Raw genomic sequence first — 20,474 nt, forward strand, 5'->3', positions numbered from 1 at the left:
TGAATGAATGCCACAAGCACACCACGAGTCACGTGACAAGAACTGACTGATAAGCTTTAGCTTGTATGGAATATACACATTTCGGTAGACTAATTATCTCAGACAAACACAGAACACCCAAACACTGCAGTTTTTTGTAATTTTCTCCATGAATAAAACTTGTATCGGAGTGACAGCAATGTTTCATGATCTGAGAAAACGGTTGATGGTCGCCATGAAACCTCCAAAAAATAAATAAATAAAAAATTAATAAAAAACGCAACCGCTGCCCCGTAAACTTGTCAAGGGTTGACCGGTCCACGGTGATAGAAAGGTTGGGGAGCACTGATCTATACGAGTATGCCCACAAGTCTATTTGAGTCATATTAATATTGCTGATTAATAGGAAAATGTTTATATGATTTATTTATAAAAAGTTTGTACAGTAATATTTTCTGTCTTTCAGTAGATACATTATATGAGAGACTTGCTTCGTTAACCAAATAAGTGGATCTAATTGTATTTGCATTGTAAACATTAAATAAAAGTTAAAAGGTATTATTTTAAATTGAATTTATTAAACTTTTAGTTACAATACTCCCAAAATCACTTCGCATAAATCCACAGATATTTTACAAAATTCTGTGCAGAAATGGTAATAAATGTCCGCAGATTTTGTCTGGCCCAGATAAGGAGTCAATACTGCTGTCCACAAACCACAGATGTTGTCTATATAAATCCAGACTTTCCTTTTACATTTGAACTAATAAAGATGAACGAGGAACTGCCAGATTAAGATTAAGGGTGAATGATTTAATATGTGATGTAATAACAACATAACTGATTTCCATGTGTAAATAAATCAGTTCTGCTACCGGCAGTCAACAGCAGGCCATAAACGATGCTTATATACCTCAAGCTGAACATAACCCAGGATTTATTTGAACTTGCGGTTTGAGAACCGATATGAAAATGCCAAACCAACTCGCTGTGTTACAAGAGCAAGCCTTCCTGTTTCCTAAATTTGTATAACATAAACAGCAGTGGGTTGAAACTGAAACTACACATACACAAGGATGGCTGAAACTGAAAAAAAAACATACATAGTATATTAGTATATTGCTTTGCTTGATCATTCAAACCCAATCAGAGTGTTTCATGGGCTTTTACAGCCCTCGAACACATTGGTTTTATAGTAATGCTCAATAATAATGCCCACACAGCTTTAAAAAGTACACTCAAACATCACAAGAGAATTTTCCCTCAATAAAACAATACGTGTTTGATAAATGTTTCGGTGATTTACTTGAAAGACAGATTAAACAAGTCTTACTCAACCTAAAATCACTGACTAAATGGAAAACAATGTGCCTTTTCCATAGATTTACGGTAGTAGAAGTACAGATTTCAGTACTTTCACCATTTTCCCGCTATTATTTGAGCATATTTGAGCACTGATTGGCCGTTGTGTTCAAGTGCTCAACAGAAATGATTGTGATTGGCTCCAATGGTGCTTCACTCAACAACTCTCAAAATTAAAGCAGTAAATGGATGTTTTTATAATGTTACAACCTACTGTCTAAGTAGAAGTAGTTACTTTTAGACAACTCTACCAGTAACTATAGCATTATGACAAGATCGGGAGATACACATAGGAAATGTATTATATTAGTAATGTAGGCAACTTATTAAAAGGTTTATATAATTACAGTAACTGCTGTTATCAAGCTATAGCAATTTTGCATTTGTTTTTGTATGTTAATGTAGTCAGGCTAGTGTTTTTCATTTAATTACCATGAAAACCAGAATGTTTCTATGATATTATTTCAACAGGGTAAAATGAAGCACTATATGCTTGGTTTTACTTATGATTATTATAGTCTAAATGATATTATGGATGACAATGCTTAATTTTCATGAAATTAAAGGAAGATTTAAAATCAAATATTTCTACATTTAAAAGAAAGAAATGCTGGCAAAAGATCTTAAACTCACTATAAAGTTTAACACGTTTATCTTTTTATATTTTGTACCTCATAATTGTGAAATTCGGGTTGACTGTGGAAAATCTGGTTGATAAGACTCTTAAGTTTTGATGATAATAAAAGGGTTTAAATAAACAATTAGTTGGCTGGTTTCTACAAACTTTACTTGCCAAAAATAGTCTGAACTTAACTTGGAAATTTAACATTTATTGTGATAACCATCAATAATCCACTGATATAAAACATTTATTTTGATACGCTTTTGGCTACATTGCCAAGCCAGACGTTCACAAATTGCATTTTGGTTGACACGATTGTCAAGATTTTGATAATAAGAGAGTTTACATGTACAATTAGCTGCCTGCTTTCTACAAATTGTTCTTGACAACAACAAAAAAAAAACAGAACTTAACTTGGAAATTTTACATTTATTGTGAAAACTATGAATAATCCACTCATATAAAAAAATATTTTCATCATTTTTTGGCCATATAGCCGTACATTCTGGTTGACATGATTGTCAAGTTTTAATAATAAAAGTGTTTTAAAAAAAAAAAACCTTAAATAGTTTCCTGGTTTCTACAAACTTTACTTGGCAACAAAAGATCTGAAGTTAACCTGGAAATTTTACATTTATTGTGAAGACCATCAATAATCCACTGATATAAAAATGTATTTTGACCATATTTGTTTTTATTAATTTTTTGATTATTTCTCCAAGCCGTACATTCACAAATTGCAATCTGATTGATAAGATTGATAAGAAAATAGTTTAAAGTAATGAATAATTGCCTGGTTTCTACAAACTGTACATGACAACAAAAAAAAATCTGAACTTAACTTGAAACTTTTACATTTATTGTGAAAACAATGAATAATCCAGATATAAAAAAAAAATTGATAATTTTTTGACCATATCGGAAAAATCGGAACTGAACTTTCCAACTTAACTTGGAAATTTTGTATTTATTGTGATAAAAACCAATAATCCACAGAAACATTTTGATTTAGGCCTTATCGCCTAGCCATACAATCATATAATGCAATCTGGTTGATACGATCACCAAGATTTTGATTATGAAAGTTAAGAAATTAAATAGTTGCCTGGTTTCTACAAACTTTATTTGGCAACAAAAAAATCTGAACTTCCTAACTTAACTTGGAAATGTTATATTTATTGTAATAACATCAATAAACCACTGATAAAAACATTTATTTTGATCATTTTTTGGCCATATTGCCTAGCCGTATGTTCACAAATCGCAACACAAAGCATGCATCAGGCTTTAAATAAAAAAAGCACTAGAAACTTACCTTGCCCATATTCCCCGCTTGCTGGGGATTAATGGCATTGTGTGCCCCCATCTGTGGTGCACCCTGGGTAAGCGTCTCCGCCAATACGCTGCCAGAAACACCGACTCCTTGCCCGCCGCCTGCTCCGACAGGTGTCCCCTGCATGCCCTGTCCCTGGTACTGCATCCCTGGAGCTGCTCTGCCTCTTCCGGCCGGTCCCATCACGCCATTCATCATCTGCCCCTGCGGAGCCATGTTCTGCCCCATGAGTCCATGAGCCTGGTTGTTATTGTTCAGCATGGCCGGGTTGAAACCTGTATTCATGCCCATTCCAGGACTGTTGTTGCCCTGACCGGTCCCAACAGGTTTTGGAGCTTGGGTCTGGTGTCCGGGTGAGCCCTGGCCCATAGGACTCTTCCCCAAGGCACCCAGTTGCCCACCCATACCAGGCTGAGGGCTGAGGTTTCCACCCAGACCAGAGCCGCTCCCTGCCTGCAGAAGCTGGGACAGCTGCTTGTGCTTGGCGGCAGCATCTGGGACGTTGCCCCCCATCCGGCTTCCCACCCCTCCATCTCCATTAGAGGGCATGGACATCAGGCCCAGGTCTCCGTTGGGTATCAGCTCATCTGGAAGATCATTTTCCAAGTCGAACAAGGATACGAAGTCTAGAAAAACATGAAAAAAAGAATGAATGAGCACAGTTTTTCAATGAAAGAAAAAAAAAATCTGTAAACTTTATCACTGTTTCTCAACCATGGTCCCGGAGGACCACCAGCTCTGCACATTTATATGTCTCCTTAATCAAACACATCTGATTCAGATTATCAGTTAATTAGCAGAGACTGAAAGATCTGAAATAGGTGTGACAGACAAAAGAGGCATCCAAAACATGCAGTGTTGGTGGTCCACCAGGAACATGGTTGAGAAACACTGCTTTTCATAAAGTAAAAGGTACCAAACTAGGGCTGCACAATGTATCGTTTTAGCATCGATGTCGCAATGTGCCCATCCGCAATAGTCACAATGCATGGTACGCAACATTGAGTCTGAATTATAGTTGACAAGGAGCTACAGAATTGAATTCGATTACTGCATTTATGCAAAAATTCTTACTTCGAAATTGTCTAGTTTCTAGTCCAAACATCTACAGTTCAAAGCAAAATCAAGATTATTTTGCTGACCCCACTGGCAGATAATAGTGCTTGTTTTAAAGAAAAACTCAATTTCTTTAAAACAAAGCAATATTTTTACTTGCTCTAAGAATCGTTTAATATTTGTACTAGAAATGAGACCTAGCAAATTAAGAAAAGCATTTTTTGCATTATGATTATTCTATTTCTGTACCTGAATACTGTTGGGACTCCCCACAAAAGAGTCAAATTGTGCCATTCAAACTCATAAAACTGTATTCATGTCGCAATATTTAACACAGAAAAAAAAAGTTGCGATATCATATTTTTCCAATATCGTGCAGCTATACCCAACATCCTGTTTTTGTACCAATGCTTTAGACAATGTATCAGTCAAAAAAACATTCGATAAAACATTCCGAAATATAAAAAACATCACTTTTCAGTGTAGCGATACAGAACTAAAATCTGGCCAAGACCTGCCTGGAACTACTTTATTTACATTTATCTGAAACCAACCAAAGACTATAGAATACACACAAGACGTGTCACTCGTACAGTTTTTGAATAGGGAAAAGTGTAATGGACAACGTAGCAAATGAAGCCCCGACTACTAGTACAGGAGCCAATCATTGATTGCTACAGACTGAAGATTCTCCGGGGGAGGGGCTCGAACCAGATGTGAATTTCTGTAGATTTTGTGTGATTTGGACGTTTAGAAATGAAACTAAAGAGACGGTTGTTATTTTTATTGGTGATTCCTAATATAAAATGTAATTGTAAGCTTTGCATGCAATTTTGGAGAATTTGATGTTTCCCCATTCAAAACAGAATACCCGAGCATACTGCTCAAAGTTAAGTGAAGTTTCAAAGATGGCCGCCAAGTGAAATGACTTGTCTTGATGGAACTTCGAGATAACTGCTCAACTTAGAATTTTCGTCAGATAATCAGAATTAAGCATTAAACAGCCTCATATTACAATATTTATTCATTAAAAACAAGATTTTTTACTTGCTCTAAAAAATTTTTATACTTTTTACTAGAAATGAGACAAAAGCAATATAAGAAAAGCATTTTTTGCTTTGTGAATATTTCGTTTTTGTACCTGAATACTGTCAAGACTCTCCAGGAAAATGTCAAATAGGGTTATTCAAACTCGTGAATCTCGTATAAAAGTGCTAATAAGCAATATTTATTGCAGAAAAAAAAAAAAAAAAAAAAAAAAAAAAATCAGATTTTTAAAGCCCTTTAGCCAACATTCTGTTTTGGTACCAATGCTTTGACAAAAGTATCAGAAAAACTACATTTCGGACTGTAAAAAAAAGAATCATTTCAGAATAGTGATAAAGAATTAAAATCTGGTCAAGACAGAGAATGTTGTTCAATTTTATTAGTGATTCCTATATGAAATTTAATCGTAAGCTTGGCAAGCAACTTTGGAGAATCTGATATTTCCCCATTCAGAAGAATGCCAGAAAGGCATTTCAAAGATGGTCGTCGAGTGAAATGACTTGCCTTGAGGCTGATTTATACTTCTGCATTGAGTGATCGGCTTGACCCTTGGTGCCGGGCTTGCGCATAGTCGTGCATTTATACTTCTGTGTGCTGTTTGTGTTGCTCTGCAATAACACTTCTGAAAGGTAGCTGGCAGTAGGTTATGTATGTTCCTCTGTGTAAAGTTTCTTCGTGTGTGTTTTGTTTTTTCTAAACGCTACCTTAAATGTACAAGTAGCTGAAACTCACTCATTCAGAGGCGGGAACCGGCGGACGTGCAACAACATTAATCATAAGTAGGTCCAGACAGAATCTGAGGACATCTTTTGCTATTTCTGCGCAGAATTTTGTTAAAAATCTACGGATTTCTGCGGAATAATTTTGGGAGTATCATAACTAAAACATAATATATTAAATAAAAAATAATAGCTTTTTAACTTTTATTTAATGTTTACAATGCAAATCCAATTACATTCACTTTATTTGGTAAATAAAGCAAGCCTTTCATATAATAGATCTACTAAAAGATATATTACTTTACACACTGTATTGTAAATAAATCATATGCATATTTTCATGTAAGTCAATAATATTACTGCAATTGATTTAAAAACTGAATAAATATAAATGTACACACATTTACACAAGTAAATAAACAGAATCAATGCTGGGCTAAAAATCTGCGCACGCAGATTCCGTGTGGGCCTAAAGTTAAACGCAAAACAACAGTTTCCATTTGGAGCTCCTTCACGGGACCCGAAGCTTGTAAACAGTCGTTCCAATGAGTTTACCCTTGGTCCCGCCCACACTGCTCACAGCTACCAAGCGGACCAATCACAGAGCTTGTGATACTTGTGATTGCGACGTGTAGTTACATTTTTGGAGAGGTGCATCAGCATTTCTGTCAGCCACGGCGAGGGCTATGAGACTGTGCGAAGGCAGATGCAGTATAAATCAGCCTTTAAAGGGACTTTGAAACTGCACAACTCAGAATGTCCATCAGCCAATCAGAAAAAGGTATTAAACAGCCCCGCATTACAATATTTATTCATCGACTCAATGACTATTATAACAGTAAGATTTATCATTAATTGGATTCATTGCCCTAATAACCGTCTTGACTCCAATTTACAATGAAATTCAAGTTTGACTAATAAAGGTCACCATTTGCAGACACGTAACTTTATGTTTTGGTTTGAAAACTGCATGAGGAAGCGGACACTGCTGTAATGTCTCCTTATCCTCAGTGGGGAGCACTCAGATTCACGGCTAAAAATAAGAATTACTCCAGCCGCTCATCTGTTAGCCAGCGCACCCCCCTAGTCTTCAACAGCTGCCTGTCAGTCTGGTCTACCTCCTCACCACTGAGACCAACACAGCCCGTCCACACAACAGACAGAAGAACAGCGTGTGCTCAAGTCTGACATTTTAAATAAATAACAATGCTAAATTACAAAAAAAGACAAGAGCAAAGAGTTTATCCACTGTTAAGTAAGCTTTACATAATGATCATCTGTATAAATCGCTGTAAGATGCTTTGGATAAAATCATTCATAAAATGTTTCAATAAAAAAAAGGAAATTTTATTTCAAAATTTGATGAATTATTAGTTGACATGTCCAAGTCTCAAGACAAGAAGCATGTTCCAGCATTTAAAAACATCTGGTTAGAAAGTATAATGAAAAAAAAAACAGTATTTCTTAAGATTTTTATATTTACTGAAGAAAAAAACAACTGCAAAACCCCAAAAAACACTATTGACCTATTGGCCCCTTTCCACCGAGTGGTACGGTACGCTTCGGTGGCAGTTTCCACTGTCAAAAGGTACCAAAAAGCGAACCGTGCCATAGCACTTTTGGGTACCCTTTATATACCTAGCACAATAAAAGGGTAACAAAACGCGGAGCAAGACGCACAGCTGAATGCTATTGGTTTAGAGACTAGCACGTACACCAACCAGGACAATGAAAACAAAGGAACCACCATTTTAAATACACATTGTTTTACGAGGCAGTCTAAATCGTGATCGGTTTCACTTTCTCCAGAGATCTTGCACACACGAGATGAGTGCTTCTCATATGATATGTGAATGACCCGTACAGCTTTCCTTTGACATTTACTCGAGCGACAATGACGTCGACTCAAACTTTGTCGTACATCATGCCAACCTTTGGTACCCTTTTGGCAGTGGAATGGCAAGCCTGATAAAGGTGAATTGTACCAGCCCATACAGTACCAGGCAGTGGAAATGGACCATGAGACGTTCACACCGAAAGCAGCAAGAGCATCAAAGTAGCTGGAAGTCATTCATTTTCAATGGAGGCTGGTGGCGATAAGCAGCATGGTGCGTCTTCGCCGGTGTGGGCATCGAGTTGAAATCAAGTAAATTTTATGATAATGAGCTATGGCGCGGCAACCAATTGGATTGTTGAAGTCCACCGCTAGCGAGGACTCCAGAGAAAACAGTTCTGTGAACTTTGGTTCCGAACACAGTTGTTTCCAAGAGTTTGATCGCGGTCGCTGGATTTCCAATTACTTCCGAGGTTTTCTTAAAGGCACATACATTAAAAAAAGCTACTGGCGAGTTGATGTGCATTAATGTTATATATATATATATATATATATATTTTTTTTTTTTAAGCAGGAATCTCATGCTTTAACTATAAGGACAGTCCAAAACAGTATTTCTGCTTTGGAATATTTCAGAAATGTGGACATTGGATAAGTGGAGCAAAGCCACGCCACACGCAACAACTTAATCTTCTGTTGGTAAACGAATTTGATAAAAAGAGTGCAACATTTTCATGCTAGAAAGCATGTTTTTATTCGAGAATGTAACTGATTTGCTCATTTGCTGCAATGGCCCTTTTAAATACAAGATCAATAAGGCAGACAGCATTGTCGCCAGGGTGGCCAGAGCGAACTATGGTTCGCCTTTGGTGTGAACGAACAATAAAAAAAAATGCAAACGTACAAAAAAAACTTTAAAACAATTTTTAGTAGCTAGTATTATTAGCCCTGATCATGCAGCTCTTAAACAAGTTGTATAACAATACTCTGAAGCATGTACACTTTCAGTGACAATTAAAATATATTAAAAATCTAAGATAAAAATCTGCATCTGCAAGACGACAACGACTTTTACATTGCCACACTAGAATTTAAGAACACCAGCACTCAATACTAGATCGAGAACTGCCAAAATTGCTATACTGACAACATAATATGAATAACAATATTGCACTTGGCTTTTATAACTTTAACATAAACAATAATCTCTAAATATTCTATAATTTACAAATACAGATAACTCAGTTTTTAGCCATTTTACAGATTTCTTGTTTTAATGGTGAGCATTTGGTACAATCACAAAAAACATGATTGAAAATAAGAGCTGCACGACATTGGAAAAGTCTAGCCTTGTGATTTTTTTTCTATATAAATTTTGCAATATATACTGCAATATGAATACAACTTTAACAGATGACTAAATATCTCTATTTGGAAAGAATTTATAATGTTAGAACGATTGGGATGATTCTGCAGTGGGAGTGCCTCTCCATAAAATCCAATCAACAATCTATAAATACAATCAAGAAAAAAATTGAAATAAGCGTTTTATCGTTTTCAAAACAGTATTTAAAGTAACTGAATAACAAAAATAAATCAATAAAACTAATCATTTATAAAGTCACAAATGGTACTATTTCTTATGATTGAATGCTTTTAAAATTATTACACAAGCATCAAAAACACATGCAAATGATAAATTATAATACTAACTCAACGTTGTATTTCCTGTCATGTGACTATTGCGAATGATCACAGTGCCATATTGATGCAGAAACGATATATTGTGCAGCCCTAATTACAAGTTACTAAAACTAAATTTCTTGTCATTTATTAGTAATCACATTTTACATTGAGTTTTGCATAGTACAACAAAAAAAGATTTCTTAAAGATATTATACAAGCTATCAATTTTTGCAAAAAGAAAACATTGTTTCTACAATTGCTTTCAAGCTTCTAAATGTTAACAAATGCACAATACACTGAATTATATAGTCATCTTAAAGAGTTCGTTCAATACTCACCCTAATCTCATTCCAAACCCATAAGACTTGCTCATCTTCTAAACAGTCAATGTGCTTTTTTTTTGCAATGATGTAAAAAAGTTGAATATTTTCAGAAGATTAATATTCAGATCCACTTTTAGCAAACTTTTACATTTACTGATAATATACAGATAATAGATAATTTTCCCATATTTTGTGGTAAAATAAACTAAAATTGCCAGTCATCCTATTAAATGCAAAATACATAAACAAATAAATAAAGATGTCTGTAGCAAGTCCTCATCTTAAAGCACACAAACAAAAGACTGTTGCTGAATCCAGGCAGGCAGTTAGGTGGCATCAGATCTCATCTGCGCTGCACCGATTACCCCACAGCACCCTTCCCCAAATCAGTCATGCTTCAGCCGAGACATTAAGCCAAGCAGCGCGCCGTCTGCCTGAAGTTGGTGGAGGGCAGCGTTTACACGCTTGACTGTGTTTGTATGTACACTAATGCAAACACGGCTGGAATAAAAGCGCACCCACGGCTGCCACACGCTCACAAAAACAAGAGGAGGAACACCCAGCTGGCAAACAACACACCCACTGGAACCATCGACGACTACAGTAAAAAAAAAAAATTGTGGAAAACAAAAAAAAGACCACAGAGACTTAACACAAACCCACAAATTAGTATGCATACTAGGGGACACGTGCATGTGTTGCCGTTCTCACACCAGCATTGCACATTACAGTAACTGTGGCTCACTATGGTACAGCCGCAGAGGACTGTGGACTACATGGAGACCAACACATCAACCACATATTGACTGATCGCCTCGTCTGAACAGTTAAAAACTGACTTAGCAGTAAATAACTCCTGTCGTTCTACTTGAAAATAATCACATTTTAACTCAGTGTTAGTTTACATTTCTTTGCTAACATCAACACAAAACCACACGAAAAAAAAATAATAATAATAATAATATTCGCAAAATATGTAATTCTGAGTGTGCCTCACACAGGTGAGTGGGCTTGACAAACCACCTGTAGAGAAAACACTCTTTTATCACAGTATGGACCAGACACTTTCTTTTAATCACTCTATATATCTAGAAAAACATTGCGCATTTCTGAGTGTGCCTCACACAGGTGAGTGGGCTTGACAAACCACCTGTAGAGAAAACACTTTCATCACTGTATGGACTAGACCCTTTCTTAGAAACACTCTATATATCTAGAAAAACATTGCGCATTTCTGAGTGTGCCTCCCACAGGTGAGTGGGCTTGACAAACCACCTGTAGATACACTAAGTGCACCGGACACTTAAATTCCATCTTATAAGGACTCAATAATGTAAACGAGGGATGCACGATATATTGGCAGCCCTATCATAATTTCCCGATCAATGCAATTTTTAATGTTATCGTTATCAAAATTAGCCCGATGTCTTTAAGCCGATACGTTACGTAATTGTACAGAACTGCCCGCGTCGCGCATGCATGAGTTGAACTTGTTCAGACTCCGCTATAACGGAGCTTACCTCACATTGATTATTCCTTCAAAGTCCATCCTTTTTTCATGCTATTACCACGCACACGCATAGAGAGCCAACAGAGCCTTCTCCGCACCCCAAACCGCAGCAGAGAGGATGAGCGGCAGTCACTGAATCTAGCATAGAAGCAGCACCTACATGTGTTCAACAGAATCTAAAACATCAAATGGGACTAATTTATGTCGCATTTTCTAAAGTAGCCATCTGTATTTAGCTTTTCGCTTGTACGGTGGCTCTGAACTGTCAAAACACATGCCTTTTCGGACATTAGAGATTTCTGTACGTTACTGTAACACGTTTTATTCAAGAACATTTCAGCTAGTTTCAGTTCATAGTTCTTTCATTTTATTTAAAATCTATTTATTTTACTTGTTTGTTGTTTAAATCCCATTTTGTTATTTAAATTATTATTTTTATGCAGCAGTCAAGTTGCAGGTTAATTTGCTTTGCGAAGAAAAGGAAATGATTTACTTTTGGCATGCTGATTTATGTTAAATCATGAATATAGGTCTATATAATCACCTTGCAATTATGAAATAGTTTTTTTGTTCATAGGACTTGTTCATAAGATCAGTTCAAATTTTTAATGATGCTTTTAAAATAAAATCAGTTGTTTACTGTAAAAAAAAAATAGAACATTTTGAAATATTTAAAAATTTTAAATTTATCAGCTATAGTACATCGGTTATCGGGCTCCAAATCTTAGGACTTATTGGTTCTCGATATCGGACAAAAAAAAAAAAAAAAAAAAAATTCTGTGCATCTCTAACGTAAACCATGTTTATTTGTGAATGTACAAAAATCATGTTGCACTACTTACTTTTTTCAACCCTAAATGCCACTGTGCAAAATATTGCACAATATTGTTTATTTTACATAATTGTATAATTCTTATTAGGTTGTGTGTATAGTTAACCATTTATAGTACATGTATAGTTAGATTACTGCTCCATTATGGAAGTTATGTATAGGTTTAAATATTGCTCTTACGTCTAGATTTGTGTTTACGTTTATGATTGTTTATGTAGCACCTTGGTACCGCGTTGATATTTCGTTTCACTTTATGTCCACACATGTAGCACAATTTTTGTGAAATATTAATATTTATTTATGAGAAGAAATCGTTTCAACATACACTAGGCCTGTCATGACATCTATTTTTTATCGTGCAATATACTGCACCAAATTTTATTGCAATAAACAATACTATTTTCATTTTACGACCATTTTATGCCACCATTATTTAATGCCAGAATGACAATAAAATAGCAACTACACTCTTCCAAAGAACATATAATATGTCATTCTTAAGAATAATTACAGTAATTTTAACAATTTAATAATGAGGCATTCGAATAATGTGAAAACACATTCTGAATAAATAATAATAAATGTTAACAAAAAAATGCAAAGTAAAAAGTACCAGATATCTGGTATTTTCAGTTGTCAGACACATGAAAATATACTACAGTAATTTATAGTAAATACTATAGTGTTTTTTTTATCCATACCTCTACCTCCAATAGAGATAGAAAGGTTGTGGAATCAGCTAAAATGTTGCTAGAATTGATTATGTATGGGCAATATATATTGCATCACCAAAAATGATTGAGGTCATGTTCATGTGTTTGTGCGATTGGTCCATATATTGATTATTGTGACAGGCCTAACACACACCAAACTTCTTTTTCAGTAAAGGACTGACTTTGCATTAAAATAAGATGTGTTTAATAAATGAAACGACTTAAACACTGTAGCAGACATACTAGGCAGAGCTCGACAATAAGGACTGCTCGATGGCCCGGGGCCAGCGTGTGAGATGTTTGGGACAGTAGACGGGATCATTACTGGAGTTATGGGCAAAGTTTAATTTGGCTGCGACTGTTTGTCAATTGTGTGCAAATACAGTCTTAGTGTGCATTCACACCTAGACGTTTGTGTCTGTCTACCGGCCTGTTTTATGGTTGTGTAATAGCCAAATATACGGCTGTATGAAGAGAGAAGGATGAGTAAGGTGGAATGTCATCATTCCTACCAGTAAATGAACATTTCATGTCGAATACGAAAGTGAAAGCATGCTGAAACATTAGAGCGCTGTTTATTCATTAGAAAAATTGACCCAAATTAGCATCTGATAATTTTTCCTTATTCTGATCTTAAAATATTTTGTATTAGGCCTATTGTTAATTTCTGCACCAACACCTCGAAAAAGATCAACATCAACATTATTTTTCTATAATTTAAGCCTGTAATGCAGAATTCTAGCCAAAGTTTTTTTGCATAGATTGATTAATTCAATAGATAGATTTTTACAAAACAACTGAGGAGAGGCTATGAGATAGTCTCTCTGATTTATATTTGGTGACGATGTCTGTGGGTGTCAAAACTAAAGTGCCCGTTTTCGCTTTTTGCATTTTCTAAACATAATAGTTTTAATTACTCATTTCTAATAACTATATATATATATATATTTCAATAACTCTATGTATATTTTATTTTTCAAATTTAGTTACATTACAATTGTAATTTTTTTAAATTGTCAGTTGTATTTAAAGAAAAGTTATGCTGAATAAAAAGTGCATGTATACAATGATGTTTGCCTTTTGACACATTATTTAAAATATATGGCTAAGAAACAACTATTAACTTCTTTTTGTGGTGGGGCAATTTTGGCAGGGCAAGTAAAAATCAGAACCACCGGCCCAATCAGGCAAGTAGAAAAAATCATTAGCGTTGATCTCTGCTAGGGCTTCAGGATACTGGAAAAATACGCAATATTGTTGTTAAATATTATAATAACAATATTTCTTACAGCATAACAATTCCCTGGAAAATGCTATTTTTATTGGCAATGTTTTTAAATCATTTATTTATTTTACAGATATTAAAATAGTCAGGTAAAATATACCAGATCTAATTAATTCTAATTTAGGCTAATAAAAGCTCAATGTAAATATGCAAACATTTAGCCTTTAAAACCATATGAATAAGGAAAAACCTCAACAGATATTCCGACTCTAATTGACTGTTGTCATTTTCCACTCTCGTCTCAAATCCACCCATTAGTGTTTATTTTCAACTCTGGGTTCACCCTTTGGGCCGCACCAACCAATAGAAGATGAGCAGCTATTGGGAAGGTGGGGATAAAGATAGTCAGGTCCCATCTGATTGGTCAATTTAGATAAACAACTAATGTGTAAAATAAATGTAATTTAATCACACGTCTGCAATATGTATATTGCATATACTATTATCACTAAAACAATAATTTTGTGATGGATTGTGCAGCCCTAAACCATTCCCTGGCAACCCTCAAGTCTCTAGCATCATGGTTGGGGCATCTGCACACCAAGCACCACTTACAATGCCTACAAAAAAAACAAAAACATCTATTTAAGTGTTCAATAAAATTTATTGTGCACTTAACGTTGCATGTTAATCCAAAAACATGGGAGGAATTAGGGAGACAGGAAATAACGGATCTCTCCACGCTGGGCTGTGGTATTTCCTGACGCGAGTCTTAAGTTATGCTCTTCAACAATACACTACTTTTTGCAACACAAAACATGCTGCTTCAAAGAAAGAGACTGACATCAGGGTGTCCACTGAAATCCACACTGGAAAGCCTTCAAGACTGCATGTGAATGAGTGCATGCTAGTATTGTTAGCATCTGCTGTTTTACTTTGAGAAGATAATTTCCTCAAGAACATAATAATTATATATATAGTATATAATAAGATATATAGATATAATAATTAGATGATTTTTTATAGAACTTAATTTCCAGAGCTGATCTAAGAGAGCTATTTGACCAGTATTTCACCATTTTAAGTAAAACGTTCATGAAATCATGTACAATTTATAAAAACTCACAGCAATTTTGTGACAACATATTTATAAATATTATGGGCTGTCAAAAGTATTGAATTTGGTACCAATCATTTCTGAAATTTTAAAAACATTTAGAAAAATTGCACATTTTAAAAACAGATAAATGGACACTGGAGCATTTTAAAGTCGCGTCAGTCAGCTGATCTGTATGTGAGCTGACATACAAGCGGTCTGCTCATGGATCAACGTGGCTTTGAAATGCTCCAGTGTCCGTGTATCTGTGTATGCACTCAGTAAACAACGATGAAGAGTGGTAAACCGATAATCTTCATGACCAATCAGTCATTTATGTTGAGCACATTAACAAAATGGCCAATCGGCTGTGTTTAAGAGCGCGCTCAAATGTAAGTGGAAAATGTATGTTTTAAAGAGCTGAAACGGTACATGTATTCATCCCGAACCATCACGAAAACTAAAGTTGGATCAGGGTTTGCTATATGAAGCCATAGCACAGACTGGATATGAGGCAGTAGACTAGATTCTCTCCCATGAAATTGTAAACAGCTTGTCAAAAAGAATTCTGGAAAAGAAGTTAATGTGTTCATTAACTAATTTGTTCAAAGACACAGAGCATGCATAGTTTGTGACATGTACTTGCTAGTATAGAAGTCAAAAGACTGATCTACTGGCTGTTTTTTGGCAAAATGTGCTGAAATGAGAACGATATGGTGCAGGCAAACCTGTAAAGTCATGCATTTATACTTCTGTGTGCTGTTTGTGCAGCAATAACACTTCGTAAACGCTGACAGGCAGTAGGTTTTTGTTCCTCTGGTTCGAGTTTCTTCCTGGGTTTTTTTTTTTTTCTGAGCGCTACCTTAACGTAGAAGTAGCTAAAACTCGTTTATTCAGAAGTGGGAACCAGCGGACGTGCAACAAGTTTAATCATAAGGTAAACACAAAACAAAAGTTTTCATCTGGAGCTCCTCCACACGACTTGACACTTGTAAACACTCGCTCCATTGGGCTCATGGCTCTCAGCACCAGACTCGTCACAGCTACCCAAGAAGACCAATGACAGAGCTTGTGCTATGCGTCATTGCGACGTGTAGTTACATTTTGAACCGCATGCAGGCTGTGCCAGATCATAAGCGTGCGCCTGATGCAGAAGTATAAATCAGCCTTAAGACATGAAGTAAAGCAGATAAAATAAACGGGTGTCTTATTCTTTCTTTTTAACCTAATGTTATACATTAAAGTTTTTGGTTAAATATGATACTGATTTTAAAGCGAGAATTATAATAACATTTGGAGAAACAACAACATTAACTTATTTGAATTGTATTGTCAAGCCTTTACCAGCTATAGGTTAGGCTACAGGCAGGCATTGGCACCAAAACTAGTCCAGCGGTTAGATTATTATAGTAGCCTGCGATGCATAAAACTAATCAGAGACAAAATGATGTGTATGTGCATGCGTGTGTATATTTATGACAGCCAGCTACTAAAATTATGCCAGTTATAGCCATAAACCAAAACTGCTTCAACATATTAAACTGTGCTTTTAGAAATTCTATTTTTTTTCTGTGAGGGCAGAATGTTTAGGGTAGAATTTTTGGCCACCTAAAATTATCAGATCAAAACAAACCGAAAAATTGGTTATGCTGGGTCACCCAGTATTGTTTAACACGCTGGTTTCCCACCAGCAATATTAACTGCGCAGAGTAAAGCTGCTTTAAATGGATGAGGAATTTCATTTATTTATTTTTCCTAATAATTCAAACATTTATTTTAAAACAATTCTGTAAGTATTTTTATTTTTAAATGACATTTATTGCCATACTACTGAAAGCAGCAGCAGATAGTTCACTTCAGATCTTCAAAATAAAAGAACTAGCTGAAGGTTTGAAAACGAAAGTCAGAACTGTGACTAAGTGCAAACCAACAACAATAGTCACTCAGAAGCATATTAATAATGTTAAAACGTTTTAATATGTATTAGTTAGATAAAAAGACTATTTTGTTGGGAGTGCAGTGGCTGGTTTTTAAATGTTTCTAGTCGTCATGTCACGTTTAGTGCTGCTAGGGCTGTACAATATATCGTTTCAGCATCGATATCACAATCTGATCATTGGCAATAGTCACACTGCAGGATTTGCAATGTTGAGTCTGTATTATAATTGATCATTTGCATGTTTTTGAGGCCTATGACTGTACGAGGATTTTTAAAAACATTCAGGTACAGGAAATTGTACCGTTAGTAACTTTAAAAACGATTCAATACATCAAATTATTTGTATTTTTATTATTCAATTGCTGTATCCAAATTCTGTTGTGAACGAATAAACAAAGTTACAATAATAAAAGATAAACATATATATTGTATGTATTATGGCTTAATCCCTACCGTTTGAGATCTTGTCAAGATCAAAATAAAGAAGCTTTATTTTTATGATATGTCATTGTGTCAGATTGCACACCTAACATAGTAAATAATATATATAAATATAATTTGTATCACCACAATATCAGTAAATTATCACAAAAAAAAATCGTGAAAAACTAGGAGGTCTGAGGAGTGAGTCTTGAATAATATACAACAAATAAAATACAAGGATAGATAAATACAATATAGCAAAGATAAAAGTTCGCATTTTCATTAGAAAGTCTAACAATATTCAGGTACAGATATTGAATCATCAACTATGCATAGTCTTTATTTTATATAATGTGATCTTTATTAAAGTGACAAACATTATTTTGTGACAGGTTGTTTTAAACTGTAAAATATCAAAATGATATAGCGTTTATGATATATACTTCAGTGTCAATCGCACGCGCATAGTCCAGCGCAGCCTTTGCATAGTCATATAGCCCCTTGCCGTGGCTGTAAAAATGTAACTACCCGTCGCAACGATGCGTTTACCTTATAATTAAAGTTGTTGCACGTCCGCCGATTCATGCCAAGTTTTATCTACTTGTAGCGTTCAGAAAAAAAAAATAACTGCGAAAAAACTCGACACAGAGGAACATAAAAACCTACTGCCAGTTAGCAAGGCAGGGGGTGTGGGTCATGGTGATCACTCGACGCAGAAGTATAAACCAGCCTTAACATGTTTTAAGGGCATCGTTCACCCAAAAAGAAAAATTTACTCAGTATATACTCACCCTTCAGTCATTTCAAATACTTGAGTTATTAACATCTTTTTGTGTTCAGAATAAAAAATTAACTCATAAATGTTTGAAACTAGTGAAGAGTGAAATGAATATAGCGAGTACAGTTTAATTAATCCCTTTAAAAATGCATTCCAGATGATAAACTTTTACTCCATTTTGATTAAACCCTGCATAGATTATAATCGACTAAATAATCAACAATAATGCCAACTTGACATTGCACATCATGCATTGTGACTATTGCGGATGCACACATTGCGATATCGATGCTAAATGATATATTGTGTGCGATTAATCGAAATGCAATTTGAAACATTGTGATTAATCGCAAGAGGCTGCAATATGAAATGTATATATTAGGGGTGTCAAAATTAATTGTTTCTTCGGTGCACCGCAAAGCAGACACGGACAATGCGGTATCGGTTCAGTAATGATCATAACTGGCTATTGTGTACTGACGTCATTTATCTCAAATGCGCTGTGTCGTGGTAGCTTTCTATGGTGAGGGAGGCGATCTCGAGTATTTACAACACTCCAACTATTAACAAACGGAGAAACTGTGCACAATTTCACTGCGTGTGTTTGCTGGACACTTACAGCAGAAGCCCCCATTTCACTGCGACTGAGAAAATGAAAGTAAACTCCATTTCTCTCTTTCTCACTGTGGCCCATTCGACCAGCTGGCGTGACTTTTCCTCTCCTCTCGGCTGTTATAGCGATACTTCTGGATACAGACACGAGTGCGGGTCTGAAGAGTGAGTTCTCCAATGCATCTATCACGGATCAGCTATGATCACCGCTGCCGTTTATCAGTGTCACTAATCAGTGAACAGCGCCAGAGCGTTAGAGCCAATCGCAGCCCTTTCTGTTCAGCGCATCACCAATCATTGGGGTGTGAGAAAGAACTCTCTAGACAGGGCTAAGAAAGCGAGCGGGATATTTATATCTGTTTATTTGCTATAAATGCTCATGTTGTTCTGTGCATGTACTTGAGTTTTTAAACATACAGTTCATAAATCTGACTGTTTGTATGAAAGAGCAAATTTTTTTTTGCATTGTAATTCAAGGATTGTTGTGCTGTGAAGAAAATAAAAAACTGTGTACAGAAAGCATCGTCAATGCTCCGAGATATCGAATTTAACCGAATCGATGACATGATAATCGTAACGAACCAAACTATGAGACCAGTGTAGGATCACACCTCTAATATATATATATATATATATATATATATATATATATATATATATATATATATATATATATATATATATATATATATATACACACATACAGTGTTTCCTCTAGGATTTTTTCCAGCTGCGGCAGGCCTTTTTTTTACACAGATCTACCAACTACCTGTGGCGTTATTTCAATGACAAATGCCGTGAGCGCAGTATTAGAAGTCGAGATCGCAATTATGTAATAGCCTACGAGCTTGCGATCTCTTTGCTTGCGTGCCGATTTCCTCTGCTCTTGCACAAAACTTCTTGCACGCCCCCTCAAATATAAGCCACTTCAAGTTCGCGCAGATCTTCTTGTGCGCTCACAAATAAACGTTGCTGCCGTGCGATTTAGTTCGTTTATGTAACGAGTATGTCTCCAGCATTTATTAGATTTGCTAGGAATATTTATGAATGTCACCAATAGACCTACAGAGTGCCATTAATGCGTCCTGAAGTAAAGTTAAACGGCTATACGTCATGTTTGCTGGCCTCAAGCATCACGCACCTGTCAAGTCAGCCAGTCAGTCAGTCAGCACCTCACCTTGAAGGGTTAAACAAATGACGCACAGCACTACTACAGTTACAGATAAATCCGCGCTGTTATAATTCACTTACCCTTTAATACATTGTGCGATTATTACCCGCTATTAAAAAAAATATATAATGTTTTGAATGAGAAGCTGTAATGTAGCCGTGGCGGGATGAATTTTGGCGTGGCGCCCCGTCATGGAATGAATGTATGTAGCGGA

General features: G+C 35.6%; 1 protein-coding gene across 4 annotated transcripts in view; it reads right to left on the reverse strand.

Moving 5' to 3' along the window:
- The window catches only part of crebbpb (CREB binding protein b), an 86,421-nt gene that overhangs the window by 62,169 nt on the left and 3,778 nt on the right, over positions 1–20,474 (reverse strand). For all 4 annotated transcript variants that reach the window (XM_056453105.1, XM_056453103.1, XM_056453104.1 and 1 more), the window contains exon 2: positions 3,279–3,922. In XM_056453105.1, the coding sequence (XP_056309080.1) occupies positions 3,279–3,922 (644 nt within the window). The remainder of the gene's footprint in view (positions 1–3,278; positions 3,923–20,474) is intronic.

Source organism: Danio aesculapii, chromosome 3 (genome assembly GCF_903798145.1).
Source record: "Danio aesculapii chromosome 3, fDanAes4.1, whole genome shotgun sequence".
NCBI lineage: Eukaryota > Metazoa > Chordata > Actinopteri > Cypriniformes > Danionidae > Danio > Danio aesculapii.